At 45.4% G+C, this 20,999-nt stretch overlaps 1 protein-coding gene across 1 annotated transcript in view; it reads left to right on the top strand.

Annotated features, from left to right (window-relative positions):
• Nucleotides 1-472: 472 nt before the first annotated feature.
• xdh (xanthine dehydrogenase) overlaps nt 473-20,999 on the top strand; it is a 54,325-nt gene continuing 33,798 nt past the window's right edge. Inside the window, exons 1-15 of the mRNA XM_031902400.1 lie at nt 473-616; nt 4,430-4,487; nt 6,833-6,929; nt 7,796-7,904; nt 8,141-8,267; nt 11,660-11,721; nt 11,888-11,950; nt 12,388-12,477; nt 13,316-13,457; nt 14,572-14,664; nt 16,444-16,595; nt 17,572-17,665; nt 18,101-18,210; nt 18,322-18,506; nt 20,134-20,308. Coding sequence (XP_031758260.1) covers nt 563-616; nt 4,430-4,487; nt 6,833-6,929; nt 7,796-7,904; nt 8,141-8,267; nt 11,660-11,721; nt 11,888-11,950; nt 12,388-12,477; nt 13,316-13,457; nt 14,572-14,664; nt 16,444-16,595; nt 17,572-17,665; nt 18,101-18,210; nt 18,322-18,506; nt 20,134-20,308 — 1,611 coding nt within the window. The 5' untranslated portion in view covers nt 473-562. The remainder of the gene's footprint in view (nt 617-4,429; nt 4,488-6,832; nt 6,930-7,795; nt 7,905-8,140; nt 8,268-11,659; nt 11,722-11,887; nt 11,951-12,387; nt 12,478-13,315; nt 13,458-14,571; nt 14,665-16,443; nt 16,596-17,571; nt 17,666-18,100; nt 18,211-18,321; nt 18,507-20,133; nt 20,309-20,999) is intronic.

Below are 20,999 nucleotides of genomic sequence, written 5' to 3'. Positions count from 1 at the left end.
TTCATAGAAGGCGTTAAAGGTAAAGTAAACCCAAATATAAAACTTTGCCCAATGAAAGTCCAATTATTATCTTATTAACATTTTTAAAAATGGTTTCAAAGATATTTTTAAAAATAACTGCAGTATAAGCCCCTGTGGCTTTGACAGTGTAGCAGAAGCCGATTAGCAGACAAGTGTGCAAGGCTACATTGTGTCAAGAAGCACAACCAGCAGTGCAGAAAAAAGACAGACAGATAATGGGAAGTTTTAGGGTTTGTATCCCCTTTAACTTCTGACATGAGCAGAGTGAAAAGCCCAAAGGGACGGCAGATTATACATAACAATATGCAGCAGAAGCAATAACCATGGAATTATTTTCAATACTGAAGCCATACAGAATGCCAACTCCCCGGCCCCATTGGCTCCCAGGCAGGGGATGGTGGCTCCGCCCCACTGTGGGCTGACGTTCTGCCTGTTCACTCATTATCTGAGCTCTGACAGGCGGCTGATTTAGGGATGAGACAGTTCTTGTCACACTTTAGATGAAGGCTTTGATTCTTGTAAAGGACACATTCATCCTGCTATGGAGCCCAATAGGAGCCCCGATCAGCTGCTCTTCTTTGTCAATGGGAAAAAGGTAAAGCCTCATTCATATTATACTCAATGAAAGAAAAATCACTTCTTTAGGGTGAAGACACACGGAGCTACTTAGTAGCAGCCAGAAAATCCCTTGCCATAGACAATACTGAGAATTGCCTCTGCTAAAACACACGTAGAGACAATTATCAGTAAATGATCAGCATTGTCTGTTTTAGTAGTCACAACAAGTAGCTGCTACTAGTAGCTCTGTGTGTCTTCACCCTTAGAGAGAGTAAACTCATTCTCTAACTTTTTTATTCATAGCCATCAGCGGGGCACAGGGGAGGCAAGGCGAATTCATTAAAAGATGTTCTGAATTAAAACCAAAAATGAATCTTGTTATTTTTCATTCTATCAGCAGAGAGACTGCCTCTGTCTCTGTAGGGATAATGGGAATGGGTGAGAGCAGGCAGCGAGCTAGTTCCGCATAGGAGTACTGCAACTATCACGGGACTCTGGGAGTTGTAGCTACAGGGGGCACAGGTTTTACTTGCTTAACTGCTTCAAAATCAGTTCAAATAGGTGCAAATTGTCTGACAGACATATGATGAGTTTGCTTGTTCCATATATCATTACTTAAATATGAAGCCTTTACTTGCTTATACTTACTTACTAAACATTACACATTATATTCACACACTAACACTTTAGTTTTGTTTTTTTTTATGTGTTTCTCACCATAAAAATGTGGCTGTGGGATAGCAGGTATAGTAGGGAGAGATGGTGCCTATAGTAGCAGTGGGGGGATAATAGCCTCTGGGAAGGGACTGGGGCTGTGGGATAGCAGGTATAGTAGGGAGAGATGGTGCCTATAGTAGCAGTGGGGGGATAATAGCCTCTGGGAAGGGACTGGGGCTGTGGGATAGCAGGTATAGCAGGGACAGATGGTGCCTATAGTAGCAGTGGGGGGATAATAGCCTCTGGGAAGGGACTGGGGCTGTGGGATAGCAGGTATAGTAGGGAGAGATGGTGCCTATAGTAGCAGTGGGGGGATAATAGCCTCTGGGAAGGGACTGGGGCTGTGGGATAGCAGGTATAGTAGGGAGAGATGGTGCCTATAGTAGCAGTGGGGGGATAATAGCCTCTGGGAAGGGACTGGGGCTGTGGGATAGCAGGTATAGTAGGGAGAGATGGTGCCTATAGTAGCAGTGGGGGGATAATAGCCTCTGGGAAGGGACTGGGGCTGTGGGATAGCAGGTATAGTAGGGAGAGATGGTGCCTATAGTAGCAGTGGGGGGGATAATAGCCTCTGGGAAGGGACTGGGGCTGTGGGATAGCAGGTATAGTAGGGAGAGATGGTGCCTATAGTAGCAGTGGGGGGATAATAGCCTTTGGGAAGGGACTGGGGCTGTGGGATAGCAGGTATAGTAGGGAGAGATGGTGCCTATAGTAGCAGTGGGGGGATAATAGCCTCTGGGAAGGGACTGGTGCTGTGGGATAGCAGGTATAGTAGGGAGAGATGGTGCCTATAGTAGCAGTGGGGGGATAATAGCCTCTGGGAAGGGACTGGGGCTGTGGGATAGCAGGTATAGTAGGGAGAGATGGTGCCTATAGTAGCAGTGGGGGGGATAATAGCCTCTGGGAAGGGACTGGGGCTGTGGGATAGCAGGTATAGTAGGGAGAGATGGTGCCTATAGTAGCAGTGGGGGGATAATAGCCTCTGGGAAGGGACTGGGGCTGTGGGATAGCAGGTATAGTAGGGAGAGATGGTGCCTATAGTAGCAGTGGGGGGATAATAGCCTCTGGGAAGGGACTGGGGCTGTGGGATAGCAGGTATAGTAGGGAGAGATGGTGCCTATAGTAGCAGTGGGGGGATAATAGCCTCTGGGAAGGGACTGGGGCTGTGGGATAGCAGGTATAGTAGGGAGAGATGGTGCCTATAGTAGCAGTGGGGGGATAATAGCCTCTGGGAAGGGACTGGGGCTGTGGGATAGCAGGTATAGTAGGGAGAGATGGTGCCTATAGTAGCAGGGGGATAATAGCCTCTGGGAAGGGACTGGGGCTGTGGGATAGCAGGTATAGTAGGGAGAGATGGTGCCTATAGTAGCAGTGGGGGGATAATTACCTGTTCCTTTATAGGGCTATAGAAAGCCAATTCAATGTTAAATGATTATAGAAAAGACAAATTATGGAACAGCCTGGGGAGCAAAAATGCCGGTGTGAGTGGGGCACACGTGCCAAGAGATAAATCCCACAGGAAGCATGGCTGCTCTGTACAAAGGCTTGTGACGGCACGGGATGCCTTTCGCTAACTGATTTGCCATAGATACGTATCACTCAAGCATAACTTACATAATGATATTACATACACACACACATACACACACGTGCTGAGCCGGCATCTGTAGGGCTAAGGGGAAGCCCATGTGTTGGCACAACCCACTAAGGGAACCCTGACATTACTGCCAGGTCAAGGCTGATGTTAATCCCAGGAATCCATTACATTTATGGGCACATTTACATGCAGTTCATGGTATAGGGCAGCAGGGGGCACATTGGCGCAGGGAGTGGGTAGGTGCAACGACCATTGGGCTATTTTACCATTACATAGGTCCATAAGCTATGGGCAGCGATTATCAGCCCATATATACCCGCATATGGTGACTACAGGGTTCTATTGGTGCCCGAAAGTGTTAAATATATACATATTAATGTTGTAATCTTATTTTTGTGTTCTAGGCTAGGCTTGTACTGTCACTCATACATTATTTATAGCATTCCAAAAAATGCAGGCATGGGTCCAAAAGCACATTGCCTGTAATTGATATTAGTTTGGCCTCAGCTAGTGATATATCCCACCATTAACAAGACGTGCAAGTAAGGAAGAACCTTGGTGTCCTCCTAGATATCTTAATTAGAGATCTGAAACAGTAGAAGGTGAAACCCTACAGTTGCTATAGCATCACTTTAATACTGACCATATAGGAAACCACCTAAGTTTGGACTAGTCCACAATGATACCAGAAGATCTCTCAGTGGAACCTGGTTTATGTGGGCCCTTTTGTCTACTCTTCAAGATGCCCTCATTTCCTTCCAAGCTCTTCCCCTAGGCCAGTGGTTCTCAACCTTCCTAATGCCGCGATACGTTAATACAGTTCCTCATGTTGTGGTGACCCCCAACCATAAAATTATTCCCAAGACCATCGGAAATATGTGTTTTCCGATGGTCTTAGGTGACCCCTGTGAAAGGGTTCATTTGACCCCCAAAGGGGTCCCGACCCACAGGTTGAGAACCGCTGCCCTAGGCCCTTCTGCCCTTTCCAATCATACCATGTGGTGGGGCGATGAACATGGTCACCATCAGAAATCAATTTCAAGAAGAACATATGGGGCCCTTCTGATCCCTATATTGGGTTTTCTTTCTATAGAAATGATGGAGCCTTTGTGGGCTGGAGAGGGAGAGCTGAAGAGGACAGATAGCAGAAAATGGGGTTGAAGAGAGATGGAAGAGGGAGATGACAGATGAAGAGAAGAAAAAGGGAGAAGATGACAGAAGAAGATAAGGGTAGAAAGGAGGGAGAGATGACTAAGTAAAACTAATTGAGAGAAGGGGAAGGAATAGGTAACAAGGGAGAGAAATAAACACATGAGAAACCACCAAAGTAACATAGAACTACTATCAGGCAATAAAGAATAAAACCGCAAAAGGGCCAGGACCACCACTGGAGATAGTGAGCCCCTGGTTATGCAGGAAGGCCAACCGTGGGTCGACTGATTTCCTTCTCAAAAATAAAAATGTAATTATACATTATATTATAATGTAATTATACACTCCATGCAATGCAGCCAAATGTTTTCTCTTGTGTTGCAGGTTATTGAGAAAAATGCTGATCCCGGAATGACCTTACTGACCTATCTACGGAGAAAATGTACGGTTTGGTGCAATAATACCGCCCCCATGTATTCTGCATGCAAAGCAAGCTTATCAGAGCAAGTTGTTTGTCTGTGCTCAGCCCAAATTCTCATACATCACTGGTTCTGGTTTAAGAAGATGTGGTTTTTGGTCTTCTCTTCTCTCATGTTTGGGCCAACAAACCTTCACAAGGGCAGTCATTGCGTTGTGCTTGAGGTCAGGGCTACAAGCTTTTCTGCTTCTACACTTGTACGGAGGCTCATCCTGGTGCCCTTCTGTGTCATGTGTAGGGAAGCTTGCATGGAGGCTCACCCTGGTGCCCTTCTGTGTCATGTGTAGGGAAGCTTGCATGGAGGCTCACCCTGGTGCCCTTCTGTGTCATGTGTAGGGAAGCTTGCACGGAGGCTCATCCTGGTGCCCTTCTGTGCCATGTGTAGGGAAGCTTGCATGGAGGCTCACCCTGGTGCCCTTCTGTGTCATGTGTAGGGAAGCTTGCATGGAGGCTCATCCTGGTGCCCTTCTGTGCCATGTGTAGGGAAGCTTGCATGGAGGCTCACCCTGGTGCCCTTCTGTGCCATGTGTAGGGAAGCTTGCATGGAGGCTCACCCTGGTGCCCTTCTGTGTCATGTGTAGGGAAGCTTGCATGGAGGCTCACCCTGGTGCCCTTCTGTGCCATGTGTAGGAAAATTACATGGAGGCTCACCCTGGTGCCCTTCTGTGCCATGTGTAGGGAAGCTTGCATGGAGGCTCATCCTGGTGCCCTTCTGTGCCATGTGTAGGGAAGCTTGCATGGAGGCTCACCCTGGTGCCCTTCTGTGTCATGTGTAGGGAAGCTTGCATGGAGGCTCACCCTGGTGCCCTTCTGTGCCATGTGTAGGGAAGCTTGCATGGAGGCTCACCCTGGTGCCCTTCTGTGTCATGTGTAGGGAAGCTTGCATGGAGGCTCACCCTGGTGCCCTTCTGTGCCATGTGTAGGGAAGCTTGCATGGAGGCTCACCCTGGTGCCCTTCTGTGCCATGTGTAGGGAAGCTTGCATGGAGGCTCACCCTGGTGCCCTTCTGTGTCATGTGTAGGGAAGCTTGCATGGAGGCTCACCCTGGTGCCCTTCTGTGCCATGTGTAGGGAAGCTTGCATGGAGGCTCACCCTGGTGCCCTTCTGTGTCATGTGTAGGGAAGCTTGCATGGAGGCTCACCCTGGTGCCCTTCTGTGCCATGTGTAGGGAAGCTTGCATGGAGGCTCACCCTGGTGCCCTTCTGTGCCATGTGTAGGGAAGCTTGCATGGAGGCTCACCCTGGTGCCCTTCTGTGCCATGTGTAGGGAAGCTTGCATGGAGGCTCACCCTGGTGCCCTTCTGTGCCATGTGTAGGGAAGCTTGCATGGAGGCTCACCCTGGTGCCCTTCTGTGTCATGTGTAGGGAAGCTTGCATGGAGGCTCATCCTGGTGCCCTTCTGTGCCATGTGCAGGGAAGCTTGCACGGAGGCTCATCCTGGTGCCCTACTGTGCCCTACTGTGCCCTTCTGTGCCATGTGTAGGGAAGCTTGCATGGAGGCTCACCCTGGTGCCATGAGTAATGTGACATCAAACTGAAGTTTATGAAGGGAACACGTGAAAATTCTCACTGTGCTAAAATATCAGCTGATGGTCCAACATAACCATTGTGCCCACATCCCCCTCTGAATGATATGCTGGAGGCATAGAATAAAAACAGCTGGTGATATATGAGAATTTTGATTTATAAAAGGGGCATTCATAAATTGAAAAGCTTATGCCAGTCTGTTTCAGGCCACATGTACAGAGTGGATTTGTAACATAACTACTTACAGTACTTACATAGGTTGGTTGACAGGAGACCCAACTTGGGGTTGGTTGACAGAAGACCCAACTTGGGGTTGGTTGACAGGAGACCCAACTTGGGGTTGGTTAACAGGAGGCCCAACTTGGGGTTGGTTGACAGGAGACCCAACTTGGGGTTGGTTGACAGAAGACCCAACTTGGGGTTGGTTGACAGGAGACCCAACTTGGGGTTGGTTGACAGGAGACCCAACTTGGGGTTGGTTGACAGGAGACCCAACTTGCGGTTGGTTGACAGGACACCCAACTTGGGGTTGGTTGACAGGAGACCCAACTTGGGGTTGGTTGACAGGAGACCCAACTTGGGGTTGGTTGACAGGAGACCCAACTTGGGGTTGGTTGACAGCTCTGGGAACACAAGTAGCAACACAAAAACGTTCAATGACTTTTTGTATGTAAATGTAGTATGCAGCATGAATAACTGTGCAGTAATTACACTTGTGTTTGTGAATGAGCCCTACGACTCCATAGTGTGGCGCTAATGTTCCCTTAACCTCTTTCCATTCAGTGGGATTACCAGGAACCAAGCTGGGCTGTGGAGAAGGAGGGTGCGGGGCCTGTACCGTGATGGTTTCCCGGTTTAACCAGTTCCAGGACAGGATACTGTATCTTTTCCTGACCTTTTCATGAATTCTGTACTGCAGGGCTGCTTAACCAACTTTATTTTTCCCTTGGCATCTTATGGTAACAGGGTTGCCACCTATTCTGGGAAAAAATACCAGCATTCTTATATTTTTATGTTTTTTTCATGATAACATTGACATCAAGTAAAATATTGGCCCGGTGGCAGCCACATATGGAAATAGTTGACCAGTATTAAATGTAATTTGCCTATTTTCCCTATTTCCTATAAAGGAGTAAGAAACTCTGCTTGGGCATTTGATTGTGCTCAAGTCTCCTTTTTCTGATGGAACTTATACATTTCCCAAATGGACACAAGCATGAAAAAAATGTTCTTTGGGGATGCCAAATAGGGGCTGTGATTGGCTATTTGTGTGGACTGCTGGCCAGCAGCAGGCTCTGCTTGGAGTAAACCTGGTTGTGGATCACTGGCTTAAGGGATTTTTAAACCAAATATTGGTTAGGAAGCAGGCAAATAGACTGCCACTACAACCTACTGATCACTATAGCTGTAGTTTTATATTGTCTCCACAATGGAGACAAATGGAGGGTTGGGGAATGCCCTTCCTAGTGATGGGGTAATGGCAGATTCTGTTAATGCCTATAAGAGGGGCCTGGATGAGTTTTTGAACAAGCAGAATATCCAAGGCTATTGTGATACCAATATCTACAGTTAGTACTAGTGGTTGTATATATAGTTATGTATGTGTATAAATTGGTAAGTATAGGCTGTGGGTGCTGGGTTTACTTGGAAGGGTTGAACTTGATCGACTCTGGTCTTTTTTCAACCCTATGTAACTGTGTAACTATGTATCTTTGCTGCCGTTTCTTCTTAAACGCATAATTCCAGACACTATTCAGTCAATGCCTGTTTGGCACCCATATGTTCCCTGCATCACACGGCAGTGACAACAGTTGAAGGTATTGGGAGTTCAAAGACACGACTTCACCCCATTCAGGTGAGTAGATGTGCAGCAAGGATACACAGCCAACTGTTTCCTGGTCAACAGTATCTTTTTGCTAAGGGGTGGTTGCCAAGTTAGTGGCAGCCAACCACCTCTTGTATAGACATATTGGAGGCTTCATGACCAGCTCCTCCATTGATGATAACCGCTTAAATATGTCAATTGTTGGTACCAAAGGGCAGACAAGAACTGGTTTTGGAGAACTAGTCTGAATCCTTAAATAATTTCAGGAAAGAATTGCAAAAAGTCATGGATCTCAATGTGGCTTCTGCACGCCGGGCATTGTAATGTCCATGTACACCTTACTCAGGAACACACCGGAACCCACTATGGACGACATTGACAATGCATTCCAAGGTATGAATTTGATTATAGCAGGCAGAGAATCCAACAAATGTCCATCATCATGTGTAATGTATCCAGCCCTGTGTTATGTATCCAGCCCTGTGCTATGTATCCAGCCCTGTGTAATGTATCCAGCCCTGTGCTATGTATCCAGCCCTGTGTAATGTATCCAGCCCTGTGCTATGTATCCAGCCCTGTGTTATGTATCCAGCCCTGTGTTATGTATCCAGCCCTGTGTTATGTATCCAGCCCTGTGTTATGTATCCAGCCCTGTGCTATGTATCCAGCCCTGTGTAATGTATCCAGCCCTGTGTTATGTATCCAGCCCTGTGTTATGTATCCAGTCCTGGGGAACCCCTCAAACCTCAGTGTTCCCCCTTATTTCATGGGCATCGTGTATGCAATAATAAGATGTTGTATGGATTTTTCAAAAACACTATATGCAGGGTAGTAGGTGGGTACAAGCCTGTACTGGATTACTGTGTGTGTGTATATGCACAATTGTCTGTGTGCTCTGCAATGTTTTGTGTGCCCTGTTGTCATGTGTCCAATGGGAATATTGCTTTAGATCAGGGGTCCCCAACCTTTCTTACTCGAGAGCCACAGTCAAATGTAAAAAGACTTGGAGAGCAACACAAGCACCATAAAAGTACATAGCTGTGATTGGCTATTAGGCAGTCTCTATGCACCATATCAGCTTACAGGGGCTTTATTTGGTAGGAGATCTTGTTTTTATTCAACCAAAACTTGCCCCCAAGTCAGGAATTCAAAAATAACTACCTGGTTTGGGGGCACTGAGAGCAACACCCAAGGGGTTGGGGAGCAACTTGTTACCCCTGAGCCACTGGTTGGGGATCTCTGCTTTAGATCCATGACTTTAGGCTGCCATTTTGGAAAACCAAATCTCATCAGAGGTGCTCAATTTAACTGGTATTCTTAAAGGGGATCTCCACTGAAAAACAATTTTGCTTTGAACTAGTCTTCATTTTTACTTTTAAATTATTTGACTTCCTTTTCTGCCTCTAACAGGCATTTTAATGGGGGTTACTCACCTCATCAGACAAATAAACTTTTGCTCTGTGAGGGTACAATTTTATTGTTATTTTCTATTGTTTAAATCTATTCAGGCCTCTCTATTCAGGCTGGTTGCTAGGGCAAATTAGACCCTGGCAACAAGATATATAATTAATTCCAAAGTGGAGGTCTGCTGAAATTGTTTCAAATTATCACTGTTTACATGGAAGGTTTGCAATGGCCTTTCCACCGGTGACTCCGATCTATTGGGGGCGACTGAAGGAAAACTATACCCCTCAACAATGTAGGTCTCTATAAAAATATATTGCATAAACAGCTCATATGTAATAGTTAGAGCTGCATCACTTCCTGTCAGCTGATCTCTGAGGGAGCACACAGCCCATCACTAAATGGCGGCTCAAGGGATGTAAAAGGCCAATATTTACTGATATATATATTCCAGATTGGGGAGATTCTTTAATAGGCCACTTAATATCATATAAACTGTCTGTTGGTTAAATATTCGTTCTGGGGGTATAGTTTCCCTTTAAGAGACTCATATAAAAGTTTACTTTCTTTGAGATTCCAAGCATGTTGTGCAAGATTGTACTTATGAAGCAATACAAACGCCGGTAGAACAACATATTCAGCAAATATCTCAGTAATCGGTATAATGAGGCTAAACGGAGTTGAATTCAGGATATTGCCTGCGGAAACCATATAACCCTTCCCAGTTTTATACGCAGGGCACTTACCTGCTGGGGATCAGGCAAAGCCAGGAATCCTCTGTGATAACTTTATATGGAGACACGTGGGCCCTAAGCAGCAAAGCTTTGGCTACACAGTCACTTACAGTGATAGTCCCACTAGTGCCCCCCACAGTCCAGTTTTTGGCATAAAATCCCCACCCAGGAGCCCAAATAACCCAAAGTATCACTAACCTCCCCTAAGTATCTCTCATGGCTTAGGCATAAGGCTCCGCTCCCACACAGTAGGTGCAAACATTACACCTATCCCTGAGAATCCTCCCAATCACGCAGGGGTGCCCTGTGGTAGATCTGCCAATATCCTCTAAATGGCGGCTTACTTACTGGCAATGCCTCAGGTGCTGTCTAACTGCCAATCACAGAGAGGGCAAGGCAGTGTGAACAGCCATATTAGTCGCCTCTTTTGCAACCTTAGCATGGTATGGATCAGCTCTGTTCCTCTGTGCAGTGTTAAAGCTCCAGGCATTTCCTTCTATCCAACCTTAACACCCTACAAATATTCCCTCCCACTTACCCATCACTCTGTGTGTATATGTCACATGGTATAACAAGAAACACCCCTAGATATGGGGAAACCCTCATATAAACTACCTGGTACAGGCCCCTCCCACTTACCCATCATTCTGTGTGTGTCACATGGTATAAGTGAATAAACAAAGACAAACACCCCTAGATATGGGGAAACCCTCATATAAACTACCTGGTACAGGCCCCTCCCACTTACCCATCATTCTGTGTGTGTGTCACATGGTATAAGTGAATAAACAAAGACAAACACCCCTAGATATGGGGAACCCCTCATATAAACTACTTGTTACAGGCCCCTCCCACTTACCCATCATTCTGTGTGTGTGTCACATAGTATAAGTGAATAAACAAAGACAAACACCCCTAGATATGGGGAACCCCTCATATAAACTACTTGTTACAGGCCCCTCCCACTTACCCATCATTCTGTGTGTGTGTCACATGGTATAAGTGAATAAACAAAGACAAACACCCCTAGATATGGGGAACCCCTCATATAAACTACTTGTTACAGGCCCCTCCCACTTACCCATCAGTCTGTGTGTGTGTCACATGGTATAAGTGAATAAACAAAGACAAACACCCCTAGATATGGGGAACCCCTCATATAAACTACATGTTACAGGCCCCTCCCACTTACCCATCAGTCTGTGTGTGTGTGTCACATGGTATAAGTGAATAAACAAAGACAAACACCCCTAGATATGGGGAACCCTTCATATAAACTACTTGTTACAGGCCCCTCCCACTTACCCATCATTCTGTGTGTGTGTCACATGGTATAAGTGAATAAACAAACACAAACACCCCTAGATATGGGGAACCCCTCATATAAACTACTTGTTACAGGCCCCTCCCACTTACCCACCATTCTGTGTGTGTGTCACATGGTATAAGTGAATAAACAAAGACAAACACCCCTAGATATGGGGAACCCCTCATATAAACTACTTGCTATGCATTACAATATATGTATATGCCCCATGATATAATTAGTGAAGGCACACAGCCCAGTTTCTGCTTTATTTCAGGCAAGTGCAGCCATTTTAGTTAACAAATCTGGTTTCACAGTTTATTTTTTCCTTCTTACCACAGGGAACCTGTGTCGCTGTACAGGATATCGGCCTATTCTTGAGGGGTTTAAGACCTTTACTAAAGTAAGTGATATTTCTATCTAACCTGTGGCACTAAGCAGTCACACTGCATTTCCCAGCATCCCTTGTGGTCTGACTAAAGCTGAAGGACCACAGGTTAGACAGTACATGGCTTCATTTTCTGCCCTAAAACAGGGGAAATAACTAGACCTTTTTTTTCATTTCTCAGGAAGGATGTTGTGGAAACAAGACAGAAAATGGCTGCTGCAGAGATATGAACAGAGTAAATGAGGTAAACAATATCATGCCTTAGTATGTCCCTGGCCCCCCTGATGCTAGGATACCCTGGGCCCTAGCCTAAAACCATCCATGTTGGTAGATAATTCTGATTTCAATTCTACAGGAGACCATAACCTTACTTCCCATGTACAACTATGGGTATTATCTCGTATTGAAGCACCAAGCTGTCACTCTATTTGCCCACCCAAATGTCCTATTTGCCCACCCAGGTACCAACCCTTACTATAAGACCTGCTGTGTAATGCAATAAAAACTGCCACTCCAATTCCAGCACCTTATAGTAACCAATCAGCAGACAGCATTTCAGTCTACTGCTGAAAAGCATCTTATCGGTTGCTATGGGCTACTCAACATGGAGTCAGTTGTGCCCTTCATATAACATTTACAGCCATTCTGGGCTTTGCTAATGAGACTTTATTTCATTTCAAGGATATTTCAGTGTCGTCAGCTCTGTTTGATCCGTCTGAGTTCAGACCCCTGGACCCTACACAAGAGGTCATTTTCCCACCGGAATTACTGGTGAGTAGGGAGTTCCACAAATAATAGGATGGATTCAGGAACCTATTTTGAGACTCGAATAAAATGTAACAGTAGTCACCTGTCCTCAGCCTGCCTTCAGCCTGCCTCCTCCCAATCCCACAATCCCCTGCTGCACACGTGATGTCAATAAGGAAAGGAACATCCCAGTGCAAGGCATTGTGGGTTATGTAGTTCCTGCATGCTGTCTGTAAGCTGTGGGGAAGTTGTTACAATTTGTAACATCAGTGTTTTAGTCCCTCCTCCCCTGCCAGGATTTCAAATGATGCAGAAAGAGAAGAACTGTTTTGCAGCTGGATTTCAGCATATAAAATGGGATTTATTCCCAGTTACTGAAGGAACAGATTACAGCGATAGGTATATTAGGGGTTGTGTGGGGCTTTTTAACAAATTTTGGTTCCAAAGCCCCTTTGGGCCTAAAATTGGCTACAAAGAGCCAGTCATTCTTTACACAGATTTTATACCTAGCACTGTGTCCTCCAAAGGGGTATTCAAATCCAAAGTTGAATGCCAAAAAGAAAACCCACAATGATACTTGTTAACCTCCATCAAGATTGGGGCTGTGTCCCCACAATGCTGCATTCTAACTGGCCAACTGGGAGGCAGAGTCTTGTAAACTAGACTGCAATTGGACAAAATCTGATACAGTAGAAAAACCCATGGTATAATTATTAGGGCCCAGTGCCAAATCTGCACAGCACCCTAGAGTACAGTGCAGTCAGCGCTGAGTAACCTGTAGAACTGCTACTCTCTACCTGCCTAATATACTCCATCAGACAATAATGTGTTGGGTTTTTTGTCTCTTTCTTTTTCCCTAAAGATTTATAAAAACTCCCCTCCAAAGTCGCTGTGTTTTAAAGGAGGCAACGTGACGTGGCTCCAGCCGTCCAATCTTGAGGAACTATTGGCACTTAAAGCTCAGTACCCAGACGCTAAACTGGTGGTTGGAAACACAGAGGTCGGTGAGTGCTGGGATTTCGGCACTGGGGCCAGTCAGGGAGGAGGAGACTGCCCATAGCTATGCCAGTAAAGGCAAATATAGGTATACAAACTTTCTCTGCCCAAATGGGACCCTGGCAATGAAAGTCTGTTGGTTAGTTTTATACTTTAAAGCCACTGAAATGAGTAAGAAATGTATATTATATATATTAAAGGAACACTGCAGTGTTAAACATGTTTTTTTCAAAACCCCTCAGTTAATAGAGCTTCTCCAGCAGAATCCTGCATTGTAATCTGTTTTTCCCATGGGGCTAGCCATATTCTTCATTTCCCAGGGTGCAACAGCCATGTGACCTGTGCTCTGATAAACTTCACTCACACTTTACTGCTGCGCTGCAAGTTGGAGTGATATCCCCGCCCCCTCACCCCCAGCAGCCGATCAGCAGAACAATGGGAAGGGAGCAAGATAGCAGCTCCCAGTAGGTATCAGAATAGCACTCAATAGTAAGAAATCCAAGTCCGGCTTGGGACTCCTCCAGTTACATGGGAGTAGGAGAAACAATAGGTTAGCTGAAAGCAGTTCTAATGTGTAGCGCTGGCTCCTTCTGAAAGCTCAGACTCAGGCACACTTTACTGCTGCGCTGCAAGTTGGAGTGATATCCCCCCCCCTCACCCCCAGCAGCCGATCAGCAGAACAATGGGAAGGGAGCAAGATAGCAGCTCCCAGTAGGTATCAGAATAGCACTCAATAGTAAGAAATCCAAGTCTGGCTTGGGACTCCTCCAGTTACATGGGAGTAGGAGAAAAATAGGTTAGCTGAAAGCAGTTCTAATGTGTAGCGCTGGCTGAAAGCTCAGACTCAGGCACAAGGCACTGAGATGGCGCCTACACACCAATATTACAGCTACAAATACATTTGTTGGTACAAGAATAAAAGGTTAAATGGCAGAGGGAATTATTTGCTGTGTAACAGTGTCATTTATAGATAAAAAGTGTCCCATAAATATCATGGCACAATCCCTTTAATAGCTGAACAGGCTCAGGCTGAAGCTCACTGGGGATTGTAATAGGAGGTGTAGCTGAAATTATATATTTGGACAAGGTATATTTCAGTGCTAAATGTATTGTCTATTCAAGGTATTGAAACAAAGTTTAAGAACATGCATTACCCAGTGATCATTGCTCCAGGCCTGGTTCCAGATTTAAATATCATTGAACATAAGGAAGAAGGTGAGAGTCTTAATTATATCTTTCACGTATTGTTAGCAATGGGAAGGGCTTTCCACCGGCGACTCCTATTGTTGCCGGTGGCAAGGAATTTCGGAGCCGTTAGTCACCCTCGATAGCAGAGATCTAACATGGGCGACTGGACTGCTCCGTGGGACATTACCCTTAAACGTATGTGTTTGCTTCAAAAACTCTACTATAGTTCCTGTAAATAGGCTGCTGTATAGCCATGGGGGCGGCCATTCAAGCACAGGATTCAAAATAGATAACAGATAAGCTGTGTAGAATCTCATTGTATACAACAGAGCGTATCTGTTATCTGCTGTGTAACCTGTGCCTTTTCTTCTTTGTCAACTTTGATTGGCTGCCCCCGGGGCTACACAGCAGGGTATTTATATAAACTATAGTAGGGTTTCTGTAGCAAACACCCCAGCTGTACCAGTGCAGGAATGGCTGCCCCGGGGCTACACAGCAGGGTATTTATATAAACTATAGTAGGGTTTCTGTAGCAAACACCCCAGCTGTACCAGTGCAGGAATGGCTGCCCCCGGGGCTACACAGCGGGGTATTTATATAAACTACAGTAGGGTTTCTGTAGCAAACACCCCAGTTGTACCGGTGCAGGAATGGCTGCCCCCGGGGCTACACAGCAGGGTATTTATATAAACTATAGTAGGGTTTCTGTAGCAAACACCCCAGCTGTACCAGTGCAGGAATGGCTGCCCCCGGGGCTACACAGCGGGGTATTTATATAAACTATAGTAGGGTTTCTGTAGCAAACACCCCAGCTTTACCGGTGCAGGAATGGCTGCCCCCTGGGCTACACAGCGGGGAATTTATATAAACTATAGTAGGGTTTCTGTAGCAAACACCCCAGCTGTACCAGTGCAGGAATGGCTGCCCCCGGGGCTACACAGCGGGGTATTTATATAAACTATAGTAGGGTTTCTGTAGCAAACACCCCAGCTGTACCAGTGCAGGAATGGCTGCCCCCGGGGCTACACAGCGGGGTATTTATATAAACTATAGTGGGGTTTCTGTAGCAAACACCCTAGCTGTACCAGTGCAAGAATGGCTGCCCCGGGGCTACACAGCAGGGTATTTATATAAACTATAGTAGGGTTTCTGTAGCAAACACCCCAGCTGTACCGGTGCAAGAATGGCTGCCCCCGGGGCTACACAGCGGGGTATTTATATAAACTACAGTAGGGTTTCTGTAGCAAACACCCCAGTTGTACCGGTGCAGGAATGGCTGCCCCCGGGGCTACACAGCAGGGTATTTATATAAACTATAGTAGGGTTTCTGTAGCAAACACCCCAGCTGTACCAGTGCAGGAATGGCTGCCCCCGGGGCTACACAGCGGGGTATTTATATAAACTATAGTAGGGTTTCTGTAGCAAACACCCCAGCTGTACCAGTGCAGGAATGGCTGCCCCCAGGACTTCACAGCAGGGTATTTATATAAACTATAGTAGGGTTTCTGTAGCAAACACCCCAGCTGTACCAGTGCAGGAATGGCTGCCCCCGGGGCTACACAGCGGGGTATTTATATAAAATATAGTAGGGTTTCTGTAGCAAATACCCCAGCTGTACCAGTGCAGGAATGGCTGCCCCCGGGGCTACACAGCAGGGTATTTATATAAACTATAGTAGGGTTTCTGTAGCAAACACCCCAGTTGTACGAAACGGGACAGATTCGTTCATCACTATTAGTAAGTTACTATATAGTTATACAATTCCCACTGGACTATATCTGATAATATCTGACTTTCACACCCCAGGGATCTACTTTGGAGCAGCCTGTAGTTTGGCCACCATGGAAGAGGTGCTTAGAAAGGCAGTGGCCCATCTCCCAGATTACCAAACGGAAGTGTTCCGAGGAGCCTTGGAGCAACTGAGGTGGTTCGCAGGGCAGCAGATACGTAATGTAGCAGTAAGTGTGCCATAAAGCTCTTATCCATTATATGAGACAAAAGAAAGTGCTGAACTACCATTAGAAAACCTGTGGCCCCATACTACTTACTCCCACAGAAGGCCTGGGAGTTTCTCCCATTGCCTGCTCAGGTCTCCTTGGATCTGTACCCTGACCCAGAATGGGCTCCCAAACCTCAGTTATTCGGGAATCATGGGTAAAAGCGTCTTTGTAAACACAGGTTACAAGCCTGATAACCTAGGGTTAACATCAGAAGTGAAAATCTGCAGAAAAGAGACATCAGCTGCACGGAACTGACAGTTATATACCGTATATACTCGAGTATAAGCCGATCCGAATATAAGCCGAGGTACCTAATTTTACCTAAGAAAACTGGAAAAACTTATTGACTCGAGTATAAGCCTTGGGTGGGAAATGCAGCCGCTACTGCTAAGTTTCAATAATCAAAATAAATACCAATAAAATTACATTAATTGAGGCATCAGTGGGGTATATGTTTTTCAATATTTATTTCAAAGAAAAACAGTAAACTAGCTCTGTAAGTGGAGAAGAGGGTCAACAAAAACAATATGAGTACTACCCCACGCTCATTGCACATTGGCAAACTGGCAGCAGACCCGGTCCCGGAGGAGATATAAGGGGAAATAAGTATTGCTAGTGGGAGCCTAGGCCAGGGCACTGGAGGGTCTGGTTTCAGGTGGCCTAATTTGCACACAAAGGAGAGAGGGTGCTAGTCTAGAGGGACCCATGGCACCCGACTCGAGTATAAGCCGAGGGTGACTTTTTTAGCACATTTTGGGTGCTAAAAAACTAGGCTTATACTCGAGTATATACCATAATTCTCTCACTTTGCAATGTCACTACTTTATTCTAGAAAGACCAGTCCAACAGTCGCTGTTTTTTTTAATTTATTTATTATGGCACATTTTTGGCATCTGATCTGTTGAATACCATTCTTTCTGTTTGTTCCCTGCAGGCCATAGGAGGAAATATAATGACAGCCAGCCCCATATCTGATCTTAACCCTGTCTTCATGGCAAGCGGCACCAAACTTTATATATTCTCAAAAGGTAATGCAAGGTAAAGCCAGATGGATGCTCATGGTGGCCCCAGATCCTGCTGTATTTGAAAGCAGTGTCAGACTGGGGGGTGCGGGGCCTAACGGGGTGACACCTCAGGGGCCCCAGTTGCAATCTTTCTTTTGCTTACTCTTTATAGACACAATCGAGGTGTATAGGGGAGCAGCCATAGGCAGTTTCCAGAGGGGTCGAAGAGAAGGCCTGGGTCGCCCAGCCCACCGGGTTTTTTTCCTGGTGTCCCGCTTTCCCAGTCCGACCCTGTTTGAAACTGTTTTCTATAATATAAACAATATTCTACATTTATTTATCACTGGCTTCAAATAAACGTTTTTGGGTGAATCTCTCAGCACTGGGATCTTGCTGATTCTCGCTTGTGATTGGCCATTATTAATATAACCAGACACTTTGTACAACTATAACTTACAGACGGCAACAGAATGGTCAAGATGGATGGGACATTTTTCACTGGATACAGAAGGACAATACTGAGGCCTGAGGAAATTCTGCTTTCCATTGAGATTCCATATTCCAAAAAAGTGAGTACCCACAAAGCTCTGGGATACAGAAGCTTGAAGCCTAGGGTTGCTGCCCCCATAGGTGGGTATTACAGATCGTGGCACTAACCATTATTTCGGATGTCTCCGCAGTGGGAGTACTTCTCAGCCTTCAAACAGGCGTCGAGGCGGGAGGATGACATCGCCATAGTAACAAGCGGGATGAGGGTTTTGTTCAAAGCTGGTAGCCCCCAGGTGGAGAGCATTCAGCTGAGCTACGGAGGAATGGCCCCCATCACTGTCATGGCAAAGAACACTTGCACAGAGCTTGCTGGGAAGTAAGATATCCACTCACTGTGGGAGATATAGTTAGAGTGCAGCTAGAGGCTTGAACATCTCATATATATAGGTATGGGATCTGTTATCCAGAAACTCATTATATAGAAAGCTCTGAATTATGGGAAGGCCATCTCTCATAGACTCCATTTAAAACAAATAATTTTTATTTTTAAAATTGATTTCCTTTTTTTCCCTATAATAATAAGACAGTACCTGTACTTGATCCCACTTAATAATATCTAATTAATCCTTATTGGTGGCAAATCAATCCTATTGGGTATAATTAATGTTTTAATGATTTTTTTTAGTAGACTTAAATTATGGGGATCCAAATTACGGAAAGACCCCAGGTCCCGAGCATTCTGGATAATGGGTCCTATACCTGTATATATATATATATAGAAAAAGGCACACACTTATAGGGATTACAACCTGGGTGCAAATCAGATAAACAATGTAAATATGTAAAAAATGCTGATGCACACCAGGAAAATTTAATCAAAAAAAGATACTTATTTTATTTAGATCTAAATAAAATAAGTATCTTTTTTTGATTAAATTTTCCTGGTGTGCATCAGCATTTTTTACATGTTACAGGCCCCTCCCACTTACCCATCATTCCGTGTGTGTGTGTGTGTCACATGGTATAAGTGAATAAACAAAGACAAACACCCCTAGATATGGGGAACCCCTCATATAAACTACATGTTACAGGCCCCTCCCACTTACCCATCATTCCGTGTGTGTGTGTGTCACATGGTATAAGTGAATAAACAAAGACAAACACCCCTAGATATGGGGAACCCCTCATATAAACTACTTGTTACAGGCCCCTCCCACTTACCCATCATTCTGTGTGTGTGTGTGTGTGTGTCACATGGTATAACTTAATAAACAAAGACAAACACCCCTAGATATGGGGAACCCCTCATATAAACTACTTGTTACAGGCCCCTCCCACTTACCCATCATTCTGTGTGTGTGTCACATGGTATAAGTGAATAAACAAAGACAAACACCCCTAGATATGGGGAACCCCTCATATAAACTACTTGGTACAGGCCCCTCCCACTTACCCATCATTCTGTGTGTGTGTCACATGGTATAACTGAATAAACAAAGACAAACACCCCTAGATATGGGGAACCCCTCATATAAACTACTTGTTACAGGCCCCTCCCACTTACCCATCAGTCTGTGTGTGTGTCACATGGTATAAGTGAATAAACAAAGACTAACACCCCTAGATATGGGGAACCCCTCATATAAACTACTTGTTATAGGCCCCTCCCACTTACCCATCATTCTGTGTGTGTCACATAGTATAAGTGAATAAACAAAGACAAACACCCCTAGATATGGGGAACCCCTCATATAAACTACTTGTTACAGGCCCCTCCCACTTACCCATCATTCTGTGTGTGTGTCACATGGTATAAGTGAATAAACAAAGACAAACACCCCTAGATATGGGGAACCCCTCATATAAACTACTTGTTACAGGCCCCTCCCACTTACCCATCATTTGCCACAATATTATCCAATAAGTTCCATCCTGAATGTTCTGATACTGTGGGCACTGCACATTTTCCCATTACCACTTGCTCTATTGTTTTCTACCTACAGATACTGGGATGACAAACTCCTGCAGTCGGCATGCCGGCTCCTTGCCAAAGAGATGGCGCTGTCGCCCAGTGTGCCAGGGGGAATGGTAGAATATCGGCAAACCCTGGCGCTCAGCTTTTTCTTCAAGTTTTACCTCACGGTGCATAAGAAGCTGGCGCTCGATCTCAATGGGAATGTGAGTGATGTCTAGTAATCACTATGGTGATCAGCAGCAAATACAATGCCTGACTGTTATGCAGAGATACAGAGATATTGGTTAAGTTGGCAATTCATGGGCGCAAGGGAGGTCCTCTCTAATCAATATCTTGTCAAAAATCTTTCCATCTGCTTAGCTTTAGGATCCTAAGATTAGATTGTAAGCTCTACAGGACAGGGACCTCCTTCCTACAAACTGATCCTGACTTAATCCACTTCAAGTTCATACTCTCCTGCAACAAGGGAGCTCTATCATTAGCTAAACAGCTGCACTTCTCTTCTTTAGTCTCCTCCCTATCCTGTAAAGCACAACAAATGTTTGCCACTTTTAACTTCCTAATGGGCATATTCCGCATCCTCCACCAGTTACTGTAACTGCCCAAGACCTTGCTCATGTCTTTAAGGACAAAATTGGCCTTATTAGACTGAGCAGTTTCCCTTCTTGCGGTTGTATATAAATTGTTGGAAGAGCTTGTGTACAACCGCCTGGTCCAGCATCTCACTCACAACTCCATTCTTGACCCCCGGCTGTCTGGCTTCTGCCCAACACACTCAACAGAAACTGCAGAAATCCTTCTAGACCTCTCTGCAGCCTGTACTCCATTGGTATTCATGACACTGCTCTTTCTTGGCTTAAATCTTATCTTTCTGACCGTTCCTTCAAAGTTACC

This window comes from Xenopus tropicalis, chromosome 5 (assembly GCF_000004195.4).
Source record: "Xenopus tropicalis strain Nigerian chromosome 5, UCB_Xtro_10.0, whole genome shotgun sequence".
NCBI classification, from domain to species: Eukaryota; Metazoa; Chordata; class Amphibia; order Anura; family Pipidae; genus Xenopus; species Xenopus tropicalis.
Note: the sequence above shows the minus strand (reverse complement) of the source record. Positions and strands in the feature narration are given on the sequence as shown.